This window comes from Lagenorhynchus albirostris, chromosome X (genome assembly GCF_949774975.1).
Source record: "Lagenorhynchus albirostris chromosome X, mLagAlb1.1, whole genome shotgun sequence".
In the NCBI taxonomy this organism is placed as follows: Eukaryota; Metazoa; Chordata; class Mammalia; order Artiodactyla; family Delphinidae; genus Lagenorhynchus; species Lagenorhynchus albirostris.
The window spans coordinates 17,304,264-17,321,636 of record NC_083116.1 but is presented as its reverse complement, the minus strand read 5'-3'; the positions used below and the strand labels follow the sequence as shown (position 1 = coordinate 17,321,636).

General features: G+C 45.0%; 1 protein-coding gene across 1 annotated transcript in view; it reads right to left on the bottom strand.

The window, feature by feature from the left end:
- Positions 1-10,739: 10,739 nt before the first annotated feature.
- The window catches only part of GPC4 (glypican 4), a 108,989-nt gene continuing 102,355 nt past the window's right edge, over positions 10,740-17,373 (bottom strand). The window contains exons 5-9 of the mRNA XM_060136993.1: positions 15,096-15,226; positions 14,856-15,002; positions 14,129-14,265; positions 13,292-13,467; positions 10,740-13,189 (exon numbers count right to left, since the gene is read on the bottom strand). Coding sequence (XP_059992976.1) covers positions 12,987-13,189; positions 13,292-13,467; positions 14,129-14,265; positions 14,856-15,002; positions 15,096-15,226 — 794 coding nt within the window. The 3' untranslated portion in view covers positions 10,740-12,986. The remainder of the gene's footprint in view (positions 13,190-13,291; positions 13,468-14,128; positions 14,266-14,855; positions 15,003-15,095; positions 15,227-17,373) is intronic.

Sequence of the window (17,373 nt, the reverse complement as noted above, 5' to 3'; positions counted from 1 at the left end):
GCTTTCTCTCTCCCATGTGCTTACATGATGCCTTGGACCAGCAGCCTTCATTTTTTCCCCTGCTCTTCATTGTGAGGCAAGGTCTGCAACTCAACGACAACCCCATATCCTTGTTGACCTTCAAGGAGCCCCCTTCAGAACAGAGGTTCAAGCAGGCCTCATCCTTAGCGGAGCTCCAAACCCACAACGGGCTGAGACTTTGGAGCCAGAAAAGCACTGTGGGCCTCAGACAATCCATTTTCGAGAGTAGGCAAAAACCCAAACACCACCTGTTTTCAATATGAGCGTCTCCATTACCAAACACACATTTTTACTTAGGTCTCAAATTAGGTGGACTGCTGAACCAGCCTCCAGTTCCCCAACAGCCCAGCCCTCTCCAGAGTAGGGATCCGCCTGTATAATCAGCTTGCCTGCGCCGTGGTGGTCTGGCTGGCATCCACTCATGGTGCCTTCCACCCTGAGTCGTCACTCAGCTTATCTGCAATCCACGTAGCCACCCGACAAGTTTGGCCGCATCGCCGGACAGGCTCCTGCCTGTTATAAAAACAGTGAGTAGGATGGGCCCGGCCTTCCCTCGGGGAAGCAGCCGAAAGTATAGACTAAATGGAAACCATCTTCCTCTTGGCCAGTCGTGACAAGGTTCTGGAGACCATCTTGGTGGCACGTTCTCTGGAGGATGTGAAACAGTCCAGTGGCTGGTGTTTTTCGGAGCTAATGAGTGATTTGGGAAACTTGGAAGCAGCCTCCCACGCCCTGCCCTTCCGCACCGCCCTCTCCTCAAATCCCTCAATGATGATGTCATTGCTTCGGCTGAAGACGTTGCTCCCTGTCAAACTGCAGATGCTCCAGGAGGGAAAGCACACCATCCGAGTCTCTAGGGTAGGAAGAGACTGCTACCTGGGAGGCTGAGGGGGCCTGGGACAAACCCGGCCTTCCTTAGTTTTTTTTTCCAGTTTCAGAATTTGTCTGTGAGAGATTGAGGTTCCGATGGGTCTGAGCACTGATCACACCAGCGATGACTGCTGGAGAAGCAGGTCATGGGTGACAAGATGACAAAGGCCAATGTTGAAGGAAGCTGGATAAGACCACCAAGCTGATAGGACCTCCTGATGCAGCCTCACACCAGCCCACCATGAGTCCATGCAGTCATGAAATCGGTGACTTTTAACGACAGAGCAGGACTTGAAGTTCCAAGCATGCTGCTTCCTCCTCCCAAGTACAGATGTGAAGCACTGTTCACGTGGCCTGCCTTCGGAACCCACTTCTGAGTCGAGCGAGAAAATCTCTCTCCTTTCATAATCACATCTCATTTTCGAGCAAAATTACTTACCTTGAGACTGAGGGCACCCCACGAGAACCTGGCTTCCTTGGCATCTATATAATATGCAGAAGGATCTGGTTAGTGACAGAACGCTGTGTCCAGTGCATCAGACTTGGCCTTTACCAACTTTTGGCTATTCAAAAAATTATATCCATCTTCAGAGTCAGGAGATGTGCCCCAAAGTCGGGGGGACACTCCAAGTGTGCCACAGGCTGGGACAACACTCCCTACCGAGTAACAGGAGCAGTGAGTAGCTGACCTCTTGAGGGAACAGGAGACACCACTGGAAAAATGAGGGCACATCTGTTAAAGGAGAAGAATGGCCAAGTATGACTATTGGGAATTGGGAACAATCTTCTGAAGGTTGGTTCCACAGGCTATGTCAGACTCTTGGCCACTGTTAGAGAAGAATGAATCTGCCTTAACCGTATTTCCACAAAGCCAAAACCAAATCCAAAAGGGAGGAGTAGGGCTGCTGCAAGGATAGTGGCTTCAGAGTTGGTGGTGGAGGGAAGGAACATGAATCAGGAGGATGGTGAAAAGAGGGGGTAACATTATAGATGGAATCAACTCTAATTTGAAAAGATACATGCAACCCAATGTTCATAGCAGCATTATTTACAATAGCCAAGACATGGAAACAACCTAAGTGTCCATCAACAGATGACTGGATAAAGATGTGGTACACACACACACACACACACACACACACACACACACACACACACATAGTGGAATACTACTAAGCCATGAAAAATAATGGAATTTTGCCATTCGCAGCAACATGGATGGACTGGGAGGGCATTATGCTAAGTGAAATAAGTCAGACAGAGAAAGACAAATACTGTATCTCACTTATATGTGAGATCTGAAAAATACTACAAACTAGTGAATATAATAAAAAAGAAGAAGACTCACAGATATAGAGAACACACTAGTGACCAGTGGGGTGAGGAAGGGGGGAGGGGCAAAAAACAGGTAGGGGATAAAGAGGTACAAACTATTAGGTATAAAATAAGCTACAAGTATATATTGCACAACATGGGGAATATAGCCAATATTTTATAATAACTATAAATGGAGTATAACTTTAAAAAATTGTAAACCACTATATTGTACACCTGTAACATAATATTACAGTACGTCAACTATACTTCAGTTCAAAAAAATGTGATATCATGTCTCTGACAATGCAAGCATATTTATGGGCAGTCTTCCCAGCTGGACATAGAGAAAATCTTTCCATAGCATCATACTGAGATTCGAGAACAATTGACTAGAATCCATTATTCTGGTGAGCCTGGACAACTACTTTTGGTCTGGTTAGGCAGTGGTGATCCATGTAGTCAGAGAAGAACAGTCACTGGGGGACAAAAGGTCCCTTAATCTCTACCCTAGACTCTCCCTGGGACATTGTCCCCAACCCCTACCCACTGCAGCCCAGCAATCAATGCTACCAAGCCCTTGAACTGTCATGGCCAAGGCGGGAGCCATTGTTATTCCCCATTCATCTGGATTCACGTGAACACAGCAAATACACCACCCTACACTGCATGAAGGTGGCGCCAAGGGAAATGATCTCCTCTTCCCACAGGGACAACCAGTTCAGCTAGGCTGCTCCAATCTAACCTGGGAAGGAGCAATGTGGGACTCACATACAATGACTACTTTCAAAGCTAATACTGCAATGCATTTCCTTAAAACATTTTCCCCCAAAATGTTAGTTATTAGGATATGCTATGGTCTAATCTCTTGTTAAAATTTAAACCAGTCAAACCCAAAATGGGTTTGAATTATGAAAAATATTTACAGATCTTAATGAAGACAAGCCAAAAATTTCCCAGAGTTATTTGGTTGTTTATTTTTTTAAGTATCTCTTGGCAACACATATGAAGTTGCAAGGAAATTTTAGTTAGAAACATCTGAAAACTTCCATTTCCAGTAAACACTGACAGCAAGCAACTTCAAAGGCTCTGTCACCTAATCACTGAGCAAACAGTACATGTGTGGACACTTTGGAGTCGGCAGAAAACGTTTTCTAATATTTAGAGCTCCCTAGAGATAACATGGCTTGTTAAGTGGTAAGATCCCTGCCACTGGAGGTGTTCAAGCAGTGTTTGGGCAACCACTTGGCAGGACTACTGTAGAGGACAACCAATCACTAAAGATTCAAGATTGACCTGGATGTCCTTGAAGAGACCGTGGGAATTGAGTTGAGCTGGTACGTCCAGAAGGTGATGAATTTCTTTCTTTGTAGCTCTACATTCTGGAATCCCTGAATCTCAATGAAGCTGTCTATCCCCGCCAAAGTTGCTGATGCCTAATGCACTTCCCCACCCCAGATGCAGCAAGAGTGCCCTATAGGCCTACTGGTGTTGCCCTCTGGTAGTGCACAGGTGTAGTCAACCCAGTTGTTCACCTACCCAATAGATGTTCCTCCCTTCTTCCTTGCCGATCATCCCCTAATTTATTCAGGGTAGTGTTCATCCCCCTCCCTGTACCCACATCTTTCAGGTAAAACTGGCCTCCGACCAGGGCATGAATCTCGGTTAGCCTTCATACTCAACAGCTCAGGGCATGTGAGCTGATTCTAGGCAATGAGAGGTGAGGGGATGTCTGCTGGACGAGGGTATTAGCTCTTCAAAGGAGACTTGAGAATAAAAAAAGAGTCTCATTGCTACCAGCAGGAAGTTGCGTGTGAAGATGTATTATTACTATAACTGTGACAGCTATCTTTTTTTTTTCAGCTTTATTGAAGTTTTACAACCATCTTTCAACCATGAGCAAAGCTATCCAACATGCTGAAGTTGGCAAAGTTGAAAGATGGAAAGGTTCTGGATCCTTCATAATGACGTTGAGGCGCAACCATCCCTGGAGCTTCCCTACATTGCAGCGTCTTGTTATGTGAGATGATAAATCCCTTGTTGTTTAAATCATTTTGAGTTGGATTTATCCTAACTGTAGCCACGAGCGTCTTAACTGATACCACAATCTTCGATCGGATCTCGTCCTCTCAATGTCTTATAGAGATGTGGCGAAACCACTCTTTTAATCCATGTGGTCTGGGCCAGAAGATTACAGGAAAAACAGACAAGGGGATTACTCAGAATCACCCGCTCACTCCAATAATGGTCTTCCAAGACCACTTTGGATTCTTTGGGGAGATACAGATGGGAATTTGATCCTGGGAAACACTTCTGCATAGCTTTCTCCTTTCTCCCTGGCAACTCTGGAATCAGAGGAGCCGGTGCAGCTTCCTTATGTGACCCGGAGAGAAAAACCTTTCTTTACAAAGCAGATGGCAACTCCCCAGGAACTCAGAGTCTGGCGGGAAATGTGGGAGAATGGTGGAGAGAGGTGGGATGGGGATGGGTGGTCAAGAGGCTGAAGAGGTGCTCGCCCGAGTGTCCTGCTTGCCTGCCTCCTGGGTAAAAGGCTTAGTGTGTGGAATTCTCCTCTAGGGGCTCTGGTAGAGAAGAGTAGAAAGAGGTGTATTTTAGGGATGGAGAACAGTGAAAGGTCAGGGTGGAGGGGTAAAGGGACCCTTTGGAGCTTCTCCTGTTTTGAACCCTCAAATCAGAATATGTCATCATTAGAGAGTTAGAATATTTTCTTGCCAGCAAGAAGCAGGTTTCACACTCCCATCTGCTCATTTTCTAGAAAACCTCAGTCTTTGATGTAAATGCAGCTTTCCTGCTATCACTCGGCAATAGTCGGCGTCCAGGCTAGCTCCATTCTAAATGTGGACAGTTCCCAGCCCACAGAGAGGGCGCCCAGAGGGCAGATGGGGCCACGATCTTGGAGTCCCTGCAGCTGGAGCTCCTTCCTGTCCAGGCCCCAACCTGTTTCCCAGCTCCTGAAGTCTAAAAGAGAAAAGCCCAGCAAGAAGTCAAGCTTTGCAGTTTTCAAACTGTGATCACCCAAGGGGCAAAATGACACAAGCCACCTGGGACGGCAGGAGGCAAGCAGGCAGGGATTCTCCTTAACCTGATGGTTATTTGGCCCGTTCATCCCTCAAGCTGGCCGTCTAATGCTTGCAGAGGTTTCCCCACTCCCTTGCAATCCCAAGGTCCCTGCAGGACGGTGTCTGGGGAACCAGACTCCAAGGATCCTTCTCTGTGTTTCTCTGCAGAGCCAGGAGGCCAGAGCAGAAGGGTGTGGCCCAAGATGCCTTGGAGCTCTGGAGGGCCTGTGTGGGCAGAGGCATGCAGGTGAGCTGGAAGCAGTGCCCAAAGAAATGGAGATGTGTGCGTGTGCATGGCTGGCATGCAAGGGTGTGATGGGCTGGGAGGCCAGGAGGAGCGCTTTTAATGTGTCTGACTGCATTCTGAGTCTGGATGTCCAAAAAGTACTCCTTGGGTGGAACTGGGTTGTCTTCACCAGTAAGTTCCAAGTCAAGATCATCTGGGAGAGGCTAGAGTGTACGGGGCTATGAAGGGAGCTGAGCCTTTAGGCTGTAGAGTAGTGTTGAGCACGTTGTCAAACCCAAGGACGACCCCATACTTAGTTCATCTTCTTTATACACCCTGGGCATCAGGTCAAATCCTATTCAATTATTTGCGTTAGCTTATGCCCCCCTTGAATTTTCAATTCCCTTGCCTGGCTTTTGAGAGCTTCGTATTGACCCCGCACCCGCTTCCCTAGTCCCATACTAGCAAACGCATCGCCTCTGCGTTTTACGCACATTTCCTTTCTGCCGCCTCACTACGCATACCTATCACACTACCATCCCCAGACCAGTTAGTCCCACATCCCCGTTTCTCCCCAGTGGCTTCCTGACGATAAGGACCCCATCTGACTTACATGCTCCCTCGTCCTCCCATCCTCCCTCGTCCTCCCGTGCAGAAACCAAGGCCAGACGTGTCATAGATCAGATTACTGCCCCAAATCCCATGTGATGTTGGAGGCCCACATATCCAGAGCCATTAGAGACCTCTGCTCACCAATAGCTGGCCTCTCTAGGTAGTTCATCTTTGGAGTCTGTTTCAATATGACAAGGACGTGCAAATTCGTTTGCTTGTACATTTCTCCAAATGGGAACTTAGCAGACAAATCACACAATGTGAGGCACAAAAGGATCCAGCCAGCCCTGACTTGTGTGGAGGCCAGTGGCCCAAGGGGCAAGTTGCAGAACACCAGTCCCTCACAGCAACCTCGGACGCTGCCTTCCTCCCCCATACCGCTCTGATCCACCTCTTGGATCCAGGGATTTCTTTCATCATCAGCGCACAGCATCTTTGGTTTATCCAGTTACATAACTCACTACTCACTGAGTAAGGGAAGAAACCCTCTTTGTTCAAAAGGGACCATCTACACATTCTAAGAAGGCAGTTGGCTAAACTTTAGTTATAGAAATTCACCCTTCCCACAACTCCCGATTCTAGAGGTGTGATTCTCCTCAGACTAGTGAGGCCAACACTTGCCTTTCATTTGGAGGCAGAGTCCTCAGTCCCTGCCGATCTTAAATTACGTCTCTCTGGACCTTGTAACAAGGTCTGAATACCTCTAGTCAAGGACCTTGCAAATTTTTCTAGCACATACTGTCTGATGGGCATGCTAGGACATATGTTCAGGAAACAACCAACAAAAGCTCCAGGGTTCTCTCCCCTCCGCCCCCTTGTCCGAGGCAGGAAATGGCAAGTCAAACTCTCTTGACCCTAAAGCACACATTTTGTCTTCAGATGTTGTCCTTTCTAAGATGAACTGAGACCAGCCCAGCAGGAGGAACCTATTGTTACACTCCCCAGGCTAGAGCAGCTCCTGTTATCTCGGATCTTTGTGTCCAATCTCTGACCCAGGTGTAACTTGCAAGGTGGAATCTTGTCAAGGGCTCTTTAAGAAGCCCAGATACTATTCACTGGGCCCCATTTATCCCATCTGTCCTCACAAAGCTCCGGCTGATTAAGCAGGTGTGAATGTTCCCAACGTAAACCATGGTATTCTTCTCAACAGATCAAGGCAGCTGTCCGGGCACCCCCAGAGCCCATTCACACAGGGTCATGTGAGGCTGTCCTGCAGAGGACAGACAGGTTCACTTGACTTAATCCCAGTTCTTCAAGAACCAGCAAGTAGAGACCACATGGTCCCTTGCACTATCATCCGAGCTCTTTCTGTTTTGAAATCGGGCCGAGCAAAGAGCCACTGCCACTGCGGTTAGAAAACCTCGGCATCATCAAGATTTGTCTCCAGGTGGTCCTGGACTCCTTGCCCTGATCTCGGGTCAGCCAAGTCAACCAGTGTCTGCCATGACCCTTACCCTGGCCCTTCCACAGGACCAGGAGAGCTCTACGTGCAGCAAGCCTGACAAGCCCCGTCCCCCTTCCTGATGATTCAGGGAGGTGGAATAAGGGGAAGAGGGTAATCAGAGGAAAAATACCACTTGAGATAAACAGGCTTTTGTGGCAGACCAACCTCGGTTCCAGACCTGGTTCTTGCATTTCTTACCTGTCACCCCTTGGACAAGTTACCCAGCTTCTTCCAGTCATTTGACACATCTGCAGAATGGAGGGATTTCTACTCTGCCGGATCGTGTGAGATCATTGCCGTGGCCCAGCTTTGTGCCAGGCACACAGGTTCATCCCACCTCGCTGCTCAGTCGAGAGGTTACAGGTGAATTAACGGCAAGGAACTGCTTTCCCTTTTACAGTAAACAAGCCCAAATAACTGTTCCTTGCTGCTGCCAGAGCTCGTTCCAAAGTACTCAGAACTCCAACAGAATAACAACAATTTTTCCTTACACTTGAGAGACATGAGGGCAGGGGCACTAAAGACCTTGAAGGGCAAATGTAGTGAAAGAGGATTGAGATCCTACTGCATGTTCAGAAAATCACCCACTGACCATGATTATTTCTTTCTGGCCAACCTGGCACCAACTGCCCATGCCGTGAGCCACCAAGAACAGTGGGTTACAGGCAGCTTGAGGCTGTCAGTGGTGATGCAGAAAAGCAAATCCCAGGCAGTGGTAAATCTAAGAAGTTCTATCTGGAATGCATTTTATATGTGCATGTGTGTATATATTTTTTTCTTGGCAGGAGACCTACCTTCCAAATTGTGTTTCCCTTAGGCTATTATTAATATAGTGTGCATTTCCCAAACACACACCACTACCAGCAGGGTAGCCCATAAGTGACTGGGATAGTCTAACTGGGTAGAGTCTAACTGGGATTAAGTGTTTGAAAATACACAAATACACCTCTGTGTGTAGATATGATTGTGTGTATACACACACAAACACACAGGACTTCCAACTCTGTCTGCTAAGAAACACAAGTGCAGAGAACTTTGATCAAAGTCCATAAGACCTTTAGAAAAGCATGTTGGGTCAACACACATGTGCTGTTTTTTCAATTCTTTAACCACACCTGTCACCTTTCATCAGCTTTAACCTGACAGGATTGACACATGAAAACCTTATTCTTTACAATGATCCCGTATTATTTTTTCAGAATTCCCAACATTTAAATGTCAAAAGTAGAGTAAAATGGGCATTTAATTCCGCACATGGACACTCATGCTGAGAAATGGATTTCTGTAGTTTTTACTGATTAATTCCGAATTTAGAAATCACTTCAAACATTGATGAGTAAAACTTTAATCTTACATGAAAACTGAATGTGGACATTTGCATATCCTAATGATTCCTCTACCGCCGGACAGATAAATCACGCAGTAACCCAGACGATCTAGTTACACATTTTCCTAACACCCTCACCTCCATCCTGTGTGGCAGCTGATGGTGCTTCCAGGCATTTGGGCGTGAGGAAACATTAAGAGTACTTCATTCTCTTAAATATGAGTCGATTCCAGAGCACATTTCATTTCTGAACCATTTCCAAGCATTAAGAGTGGTATTAATGTGCTGTGTTCTAAGAGGATCTTCCCAATCGCTCTTGCCAATGTCTTCTTCACTGGTGATGATATGGAAATAAAGCGCCAAAAATGAAGCTTAATGAACCACAGGCAGCATCCTAATTGTGCACTCCAGGATGATAGCACTACAACGCCCAACTGCTCCTCGTCAATTCCATGTTTGTTTCTTGAAAAATTACCTAGATTAATCTGGGCCAAAATGCAGTAAAAATCCAAACTGTGGTAGCACGGAGAAGCCATGCCTTTAGAACAGGAATCCATTATCTTTAGGGACCCCTCTTCCTCCTCTCAATACTTTTTAAAGTTAATCTTAAAAATATGAGATGATTGGGTATAATATGCTACCTTTCATGTAAAGAGGCAAAAAAGAAAAATCTATTCATATTTGCTTCTATTTGTATAAAGGAACTTCAATTAATAAGTTTATCTAATGTGTGGGAGGTAACTGGGCAGATAGATGCAGGAACAGGACAGAAACGTGCGCTTTGCACCTTTATAGTACGTGTTTTGGTTTTTAAACCCTGTCTATATATTACCTACGTAAAAACTAAATTAGACAAATAAATATTATATGGCATTTGCCTTACTGATGGACTCAAAACTCCTATATTACCAGGTTATCTTTCAGGCATTTTGCACATATATAAAAAGGATTTTTACAAGCAAATAATAAGGAGTTTAAAAGTGGAAACTGAACTTTTAAAGTGTAATGTATCACGGAATGCCGAATTACATTTTTCCCACTAAGCTTTAAGTTGGAAGAAACTTCTCAGTGCTTTTTTATTTCAAAAAAGAAAGTTGTATTTGGTAGTCTGGTATTTGCTTGAGAGTGAGTGTGTGCGCGCACACACACACACACACACACACACACAGAGGCTTCCTGTAGTAGTTATTAACATACTACCTTTTAGCTATGCAAATGGACATAGTCTGCCAACACAAAAGGGCAAGTAGAATTTTGTGTAGCACCATCTATACCTATTTTTATTCTGGTTCTGTCATCACATGATACATTTTACTTCAAAAATTTAACTGTTAATTTTCGTAAAAAATTACCCGCAAACTGTTAGGTTTCTAACACTCAGGAACTAAAGTTCAAAAATTTAAGTCAATTGTTTGTATGGTTTTATCAAAATCATAGGTGCTAATTACTGACTTTTTGAAATAAAGTACAAATCTAAGTGTCGTAAAATGTTGTTTCTTAAGGTACAGATGAGAAACGACTTTGTAAAGCACGAACCCTTCACGTGCTATTAACTGAGACTTTGGAAAAGTAAGGTCTCCTCACAAAGTTTTTTTCTACCTCATATGCTAAACTCCTAGGTTTTAAAATATTCAACTTGCCTTTATTCCTGTTTTGGGGAGGGTGTGGGGGTGTGAGCCTGCCAGCTGGTTAGAAGCCAAGAGTTATCCAGTCAGACCTGAGTGGAAAAGTCTAGGATTTGTTTATTTCATATTCAAGTTCAAAAGCAAGAGACAATTTAAATAATAACAGAGTAACAGGAAAAAAAATGCAAAGAAAGAAAACAAATCAGTTAGACTCCAGAAGAACCTTCAAGAATATTTAATTCGGAAAATGTTATTGGTTTCGAGAACTTGACTGAAAGAAAACAGCTGGGCAGAGTTCAAGGTTTTAAATTAAAAAACAATCTAACAAAGTCTATGGGGATAACTCTTTGAGCCACATTTTGGAGACCAGATTCATTTCTACCAAGTAAAAATAATAGCAGTCTAAGCTAAAAAGGAAATTCCTCACAACTGAGGTAGTTACTAAGTATCAGCACATTTTCCAAGTTCTCACAAGGCAGCTTAGCTATTTACAATCAATTTTTCCTCATACATAAATGGAGCGCCTTTTCAATTTTATGTCTTCTGTGATTTGTTTAAAAAATAAAAGAACAAAACACTTATACACACCAGCCAGAATATGCCTATTTTATTAACATCATGCTTTAATAAATAACTGGCTACTTCTAATAAAATTAAGCCTCTGTTGACAACAGCCCCCAATATTCCATTTTGTCCATTCTACAGAATTTGGTGTAAAAAGTTGAAGGAAATGTAGACCCTGAGCTATCAAGTAATTATGTTTCAATATAAAAATAGAGAATTACTCTTACAACTGAAGATTAAACAATAACACAAACAACCTCTCTGTGGGTTTCAGCTTCCGTGGAATTGGTTGGGATCTTAATGGCTGTCTAAAGCAGGAAGAGACTTGCAGAGCGTGATTCTTTCTGAAGACTTCTGGGAACTCTTTTTAACATGGTTTTGTTACATTCTCATAGTTTTATGGGCTGTCATTTGGTAAGGACTCAAGGAAAGAAAGGGCTCCAAAGGGGCCAAGGCAGTGCTTACTTACTCTTTGGCCTGGGACAAGAGATAATGGCCTTTGCCCGTTCACCCGAGCGGCTAAAGGTCATCACTAAGATGTGGTCTTCTCAGCTCTACCTACTCCGACTCCTTCCCCGCCCCCGGCCAAATCCTGACAACACATGAAAAACAATCTGGACGCTCAGATCTCCCCAAGTGGGCTGCTTGCCTGATAGGGTAGCACACAGCTGTGAACCATGCATGGCAAGACCCTTGCCTTTCCGATCAGACGGGGCTGGGAGAGAAAAAGACTCAAATAAGACATCTTAAATCTCTTTTAAAAAAAAAAAACAACCCTGGGATCCAAAAACAAACACAAATACACCTGCTCGGACGAAAACTTTGCTTGAGTGTTGATAGTTACTCCCTGAGCCCAGGCTGTACCCCAGTTCTGGCTAGCCCCCAGACAGCTCCCTCTATATGACCGGGGTTGAAATCTGCAACAAGAAGGACCAAATGAGATTGTTGGGATATCAATTCAAGGAGGGTCAAGTGTGGACATGAAGACCAGCAAACGGTGGGCGTGCTCACTTGCCTGGATTAAAAAAACCAAACCAAACCAAACCCACCCCCAAACTAAGTGTGAACAGGTGATAACTACGATATCCTGCATGCCTTATATCTTTCGAGGGAGAATGCAACAGGAATCTTCTAGATGGACTACACTTTAAGCGGCTTCAAGAAATGGACCTGTGATCTTAGTTTATACAATCCAACTCAACCAAAATGGGTAGTCTGCAGTCTCTTCCAGTCACCAGCTATAAATGAAGTATAACCTTCTTCTTGTACTGATGTTTGAATACAACCTGACAAGTGACTCAGAAGCCCCCTTGCGCCTTCACATTCTGTCCTAACTTAACAAACATTTTTAAAATGACCTCCTCTTCTCTCCAGATAAGGCAACTAAAAACAACAGGGATAAATGGCAATTTTACTGCTTGTTGGGCTTTTTCTTTTAATAAGGTAACATGATAAATAAAACCTGCTTCTGTACAGCTATTTAATATTTCAGAGATACGTACATGTTACATGCCAAGAAAGGACCCTGGTTTTCTTGTAAGAAACAAGGTGAGACCGTATTGAAGAAGAAAAAAAAAACCCACAAACAAACAGAACAAAAACAAAAAAAAACAAACAGACAGAGTGATAAAAATCACAAATGCACAACTAACTACAGTTCTGTACCTACACTGTTAGCCACATTTAACATGATTCTGAGGAATCAGGACCGACCTTACGTACAAATTCCCTTTTCCCGCAAAACTGAATGAAAAAACAAAGTCAGCATCTTTTAAACCAGTGGCCACATAGTAAAAACTGTACATTGTTGTCCATTCATTTAAAAAGCAAAGTCACTAGGATGGTATAAAAGTGATAACCGGTGCCTTTTTGATGATGAACACTTCTTCTCTAAGGTTGAGAATTATCTCCATTCTCCCTGCATAACCAGGGACAAGATGCAGAAGACAGTGAGGAGGTAGGGCCGGGCCCCAGTGGGGACCCCAGCGCTGCTGGCTTTATCGCTGACGCTCTTCCCAGAGTGGTCAGTTGCGTTATACTCAAACTCCGAAGGGCACTGCTGATACTCACATCCGCTTCCACTTCCTTCTCCACTGCTCTCATCACCTATTTTTGAAAAAAAAAAAAACAATGGAATAGAGATTTCACTCTGCTGCTTCTCATCACAAGGTTTATAACAATTTGTCCTTTAGAAGCACAAATGCTTACTGATATCAAAGAAGTCCACATCATTCCCATTATAAGCATTCTTCATTTTACTGGTCATAACTCGAAGAGCCATGATTTGACGAAGGATCAGTATGTCCGGTTTGCTGGTGTCAACCTGGACCTCCGGATTATTGCCCTGGTTGGCTAATCCGTTTCCTGTCACTGCAAACAGGTACCTGCAATGAGGAATGACCCCATTCACATGATCAGTAAAACAAAAAGTTACAGAAGACAGTCAAAGATTCCTGCCTAGGTTCTAGCATTTTCCACGGAGTGCAATGAAATGCAAGTGCTTGCCTTTCGAATAACTTGAATCTCTCCTTTTCCTGGGTATACATTATGTTTCTCCAATCTGACTGTGACCTTTTTGAAAACTACCCATTTCGTGGAGGTTGGTGGGTCAGAGTGAAGTGGGTACTTGTCTAACTTACTGAGTATGTAGGGGAGGGACACAGAGCATCGTCAAGTAAGAGAATGAGACCCTTGGAGAACTGGTACTTCATGAGGCCAGGCCATCGAGCACAGGACCACAGGTATAAAACATTAAAAATAATGACACTATTAAAACCGCTCAATCCCTCATTGCAGCTGTAACACCAGCTTATAACCACTGTCACAAACCTTTGACCCAGAACTCTTTGCAAGTAGCTGGGGGCCTTCCTGACACTTCTACAGCAGAGCCAATTCCTAAGAATGTCTAGAAGCCTTCCATGTTGTTGCCACCTACTTGTGAAATGCTTCATGCTGCCTCGACTAAACAACTGAGCAAACCTTCTCTGAAAGGTCTCCGGGCATCTAGGAAGGGAGAGATTGCACACCCGTTCGATGGAGGCTAACCTGCTTTTGCCTTTTCCATTCCAGCAGTCATCCTCATTGCCGTTTCCTGCAGCCATCCTCTCATCGTTGCAGACGTTACTAGGAAGAGAGGACCAGAACTTCTTGGCCTGCTTCAGTTTCTCCTTGACATCAGTAACCTCATTAAAAAAGAGAGAAAAAGAGACCTCTGTAAAACCCCAAAACCACCTCCACATGTGCCCTTTTCATCACTGTAAAGTATCTCAGAGTCTCTCCGTAGTGGAAGAGAAAAATGCAGATCACACTGATATGTAAAATGTATAAAATCACCCAAAGAATTAACAGGTGAAATAGAAGCTCTGTGAAAACAATGTTGCCTAGTGCCTAGATCCACCGTCCATTCTCGCTCTCCATTAGAACCGCCATCTGAGGCCCACCGGGTCTCACACCCCGGAGATACACTGATACGACACAGTCTCTTCTCGCGGGCTTTTACAACTCAGGATCCAACCTATGTGTTACCCACACTGTGAAACAAAAGGCAGGTGTTCAGATATGCCTCGGCACACCCCATTTGTTAGCCTACGGATGAAATTTCTGAGCTAGGGAATCAAAGAGGCAGATTCACTGACATCCCTGTGCAAAGTTGTGGGAAAACTTTCACTTGAAAAGACCCAACAGTTGGAAGCGTCCCAAATAAAGATGCATTTGGGGCAAATGTTTTCAGTTCTTTGTCATTAAACACGGCCATTCCTGCCAAAGTGCTCACCAGTCGGTCCAAACTAGTACCAGCTGCTGTGGTTGGGCGCTCCTCGGGGTGAAAGGGTCTGAACCGGGCACTGAAGGCACTTTCAGAGATGGAACGGGAAATCCGACCAGCTGGGAGAGGCTTAGGGGGTCCACATCCCTGGAAAACCTGTATTGGCATAAGTGTGGTCACGTGATGGAAGTGACATCGCAGGCTGGAGCGGGCCCCGTCCTCTCCTTTCCAGGACCCGGCCTTCCTTACCTTCTGAGACACCTGCACGCTGTTCTCCTGCATGTTCATAATAGCATCCGAAATCTTCACATCGATGGGATCCATGACCGATTCAATGTTGAAAGGACCCTCTAACCTCTCGGCCACCATCAGCATAGCATCTAACATGAGGTTTGGGGCAGAACAATACAGCATACAAAGGAAATCATTAGCTTGGCCTTGAGTGATCAGTCTGATTACTTTACTGTCTTTGATTCCCTTGGGTGGGGTGGGGGGGGTGCTGGGGGGGAGGGGGAGGCATGATCATCATTAATTCATGCTTTTAGATCTATTTCTATGACACAGAACTTCATTCAGTCAGTATGTACCACTAGCTCTCTAGAGTGTGAAGTGACCAGACGAAGGCTTTATTCCACAGCAAGGAAACCCAATCGGGAACCTTCTAACACACTGATTATTCATCCCTCCATGTGTCAGTGGCTGTCGTTGAACGGCTCTGAGCTAGCTCCCAGCTGACAAACCTAAGGCTGGAAGCAGAATAACATTCCCGTTCTCCCAGAGACCTCCACGGATCTTCTCATTGCATGTTCCATTTACAAGAGTCAAAAACATAAATCAGTTCGAATCCTGGCATATCAATTCTTTTCTTTCATTTTTTAAATGAAACCCTTTCAGATCCTTGAGTGCGCAGTTAGAAAATACAAATGAAAGTGCTCCTAGGAACTCTAATGACCTTTCAAATAATGACATTTTGAGAAATGCAATTTTTGTATTAAGATAAACTTCCCATTTCAAATACAAGGGCCTTGAGTTATTTTAAAGCAAAAACATGTACCTTTTTTTTTTTTTTTTTTTTGTGGTACGCGGGCCTCTCCCGTTGCGGAGCACAGGCTCCGGACGCGCAGGCTCAGCGGCCATGGCTCACGGGCCCAGCCTCTCCGTGGCATGTGGGATCCTCCCGGACCGGGGCACGAACCCACGTCCCCTGCATCGGCAGGCGGACTCTCAACCACTGCGCCACCAGGGAAGCCCTGTACCTCTTTTTATTCAAATGAAAAGACAACCCAAGACAGAAAATCCATGTGTTCACAATACGAGTCTTCACTAATTACTCTGGAAATCACTTTTTCATTTTGGAGGAGTCTAGAATTTTTTAGGACACATTGAATCTCTTAAATGAAAAGCACTGTATGGGTTTTCTTGTCATCCATGGTTCTTGGGATTATGCGATTTAGTATTTTTCCCTGATACTTATTGTGTAAAATTAGAAGAAATTGGAAAGGTAGTCTCCAAATGAGAAAAAGGATGCCTCATTCATGACACGCAGTGAACTTTTAAACTTGTTCTTTCCCCTTAAAGGAGAGTTAGGCTCACATTCTCCACAGCCTTCAGGTAGTCCAAGGACAGCTGCCAGAAAGAAGGGCGAGTTTCTAGAAGATGGTGTGTCTCTCTCAAAGCGCAGGCCACAGCTGAACTTCTACCCGAGCTCGCTGATGGAAAGGAGTTCTGGCATCAGCAGATCAGTGAACCCAAATCTGGTCAGCGACCTTTCACCTTCCCCCGAGAACAAATGCAACCCATCATTTTAAAGCACGGGCTCATTTCTTTCAACTACAGTTCCGATGTCACAAACCACGAATAGATGCCCGTGCAATGCAATATTTTTGAAAGTCATAACAAATGAAGTTTCAGGTTGCATTGTGGCAAGCGCCAATAAACTGACACTTCCAACCTCTAAGGAAAGGCTGCCAGCATGAATATACCATTGTGCTCGAGGAGAGGAAAAATGCGTTTGATGTGCTAGCAAAAGGGGACTTTCGTAAACAAGTGGCGCACAACCTAAACGTGTTCATCACTGTCGAAGCATCAGGGCTGCCACGTCCAGAGAGCACATGCCTTCAGAGCCGAGAAGGAGTTGCTGGCTCCAGAGAAAAATATTATGAAGGGACAGACCATAAACATCTCAAACACAGAGGTTTCAACAGGAAGGAAACGGCGCACCTCATCACTACTTATTCCCCTAGTGGCAAGGAAAGGCCAGATCGTGAACGTGTTCATGTGTTTGTGAAAGGGAACATAAACCCCAATTCTTCTGGCTGTTTGGTGTCTTTGTCAACTCCAGGCCTGCCGGCTGTGCACAAGGCCCTGGGAAGGGAGAGGGGCCGGGCCCTTGTCGCGCTGCTGCCATGGCGTTGCGTGTCCAATGCGAGTGAGGCTGTGGTCCGCCTGGAGGCTGCAACCCAGAGCCAAAGCCGCCCCTCAGCCCCAGGGCAAGTCCTGCCTGGCTATCCAGTGGGCGCCTCCATAG